This window comes from Cariama cristata, unplaced genomic scaffold (assembly GCF_000690535.1).
Source record: "Cariama cristata isolate BGI_N322 unplaced genomic scaffold, ASM69053v1 scaffold34167, whole genome shotgun sequence".
NCBI classification, from domain to species: domain Eukaryota; kingdom Metazoa; phylum Chordata; class Aves; order Cariamiformes; family Cariamidae; genus Cariama; species Cariama cristata.
In genome coordinates, this window is record NW_009625523.1 from 773 (window position 1) to 2,434 (window position 1,662).

Here is a 1,662-nt window from a genome sequence, read left to right on the forward strand (position 1 = left end):
CTCTGGCTCAGGGTCCCCCAGACCCTTGCCTTGGGGGACTCAGGGGCAGAAGCACACCTACCTTTGGTCCAGCCACCCCACGGAGGCCCGGCGAGCCCTGGAAGATGCAGAGGGGACACAATGGCATCTGGCACCCATGGAAACAGGGCAGGGCCCCAAGGGAGCTGTGCGCAGGGGTCCTGCCCGCCGCAGAGCAGCCCGGACTCCAGGGTCTGGTGCTGGGTCGCACTGTGGGCTCGAGGACTACGCACCTGGCCTGGGGGGCCGACCTGCCCTGGGACGCCGGGGAGGCCAGGGGGGCCGAGGGGGCCTGGCACACCTCTGTCCCCCTGCTCCCCCTTGGCACCACTGTGGCCCTGCCGAGAGAGCAGTGTCACCCCCAGGACCTGGGAGCCCAGGTCCGTCCCTGGTGCGGGCATGTGCCCAGAACCAGCCATGACCACACTCCTCTGCAGGGAGGTACTCACCTCTCTGCCAGGGGGTCCTGGGTCACCTTTGTCTCCCTAACAAGGAGGGAAAAGAGTTAGGGATGCTGCCCCATCCGCATGCCCCAAAATGATGCTCCTGGACCCAGGCAGGGAGTAGCCACTGGGCGTGTGAGCACCACGCAGGGACCATGCAAGGACCACCCAGGGCTTGGCTCCTTACCTTTCTCCCATCCTCTCCTGGCGTCCCGTCTTCTCCCTGGGGACACAAGTGCCCAACTCAACCACCCCAGTACGGGCACCACATGGGATGGGGACAGGCACTGAGGGCATGGCTCAGAGCACAGGGGACTCTTTGTCACATCCCCCCTATCGCCTTTATGTTGTACTGGGATTACCAGCCCTCAGGACCCCTGGGCGAGCCCTAAAGCCAAGCCTTGCTCCCCCTACTCACATTCTTGCCGTTAAGGCCGGGTTTGCCGTCATCGCCGGGTTTGCCCTGGGAGGAAGCAGAGGCAGTGAGAGAGCCCCCCTGGCACTCCCCAGCACCAGCAGCCAAGGGTCCCTGGGCCCCACTGCAGCCCCAGGGTGCAGGGAAAGGGGAGACCCGGCTGGGACTGACTGCAGGGGGCATGGGGCAGGATGTGTCCCCAGTGCACAGGGCAGCTGGTACTTACTGGGACACCGGGCGGTCCCAGGGGGCCCACAGGGCCAGGCAGTCCCTGCTCCCCACGCAGCCCGGGCAGCCCCTGTGGGGAAAGGACACAGAAGGAGCACAGGGCAGCAGGGCACCCATCTCCCCCAGCTGGCTTTGGGAGGAGGGAGCGTGACTGGGACGGTGGCACTCTGCTAGGGACAGGGGATGGTCCTGCTGTGCTGCCCCAGACCGAGGAGCATGGGATAGGACATCAGTCCCTTGCAAGCGCGATGGCGCCAGCGGGAGCACAACCCAAATCCTCCCTCTCCAGAGGTACTTACATCCCGGCCGGGGTCCCCCTGCTTCCCTGGGTCACCCTGCAGAGAAGGAGGAGGTGAGGACAGAGAAGGGCAAGGACCCCCCCCCCCCTGCCACAGGCTCCCCCCCCAAGCATCCCCTGCCCAGAGCAGAGGGTGTCCAGGGGGGTAGCTCCTCCCGCCCCATCGCCCCTCTGTCCTGCAGCCCCCACCCATGGTGCCCGGGGGCAGCTGTGCCCCCCCGTCCTGGACCACGCTCACCCGCAGCCCGGTGGGGCCTGGG

At 67.0% G+C, this 1,662-nt stretch overlaps 1 protein-coding gene across 1 annotated transcript in view; it reads right to left on the reverse strand.

Moving 5' to 3' along the window:
• LOC104164339 (collagen alpha-1(VII) chain-like) overlaps nucleotides 1–1,662 on the reverse strand; it is a gene marked incomplete at both ends in the record, with an annotated part of 4,899 nt that overhangs the window by 542 nt on the left and 2,695 nt on the right. Inside the window, 7 exons of the mRNA XM_009703634.1 lie at nucleotides 62–97; nucleotides 252–356; nucleotides 468–503; nucleotides 649–684; nucleotides 880–924; nucleotides 1,103–1,174; nucleotides 1,404–1,439. Coding sequence (XP_009701936.1) covers nucleotides 62–97; nucleotides 252–356; nucleotides 468–503; nucleotides 649–684; nucleotides 880–924; nucleotides 1,103–1,174; nucleotides 1,404–1,439 — 366 coding nt within the window. The remainder of the gene's footprint in view (nucleotides 1–61; nucleotides 98–251; nucleotides 357–467; nucleotides 504–648; nucleotides 685–879; nucleotides 925–1,102; nucleotides 1,175–1,403; nucleotides 1,440–1,662) is intronic.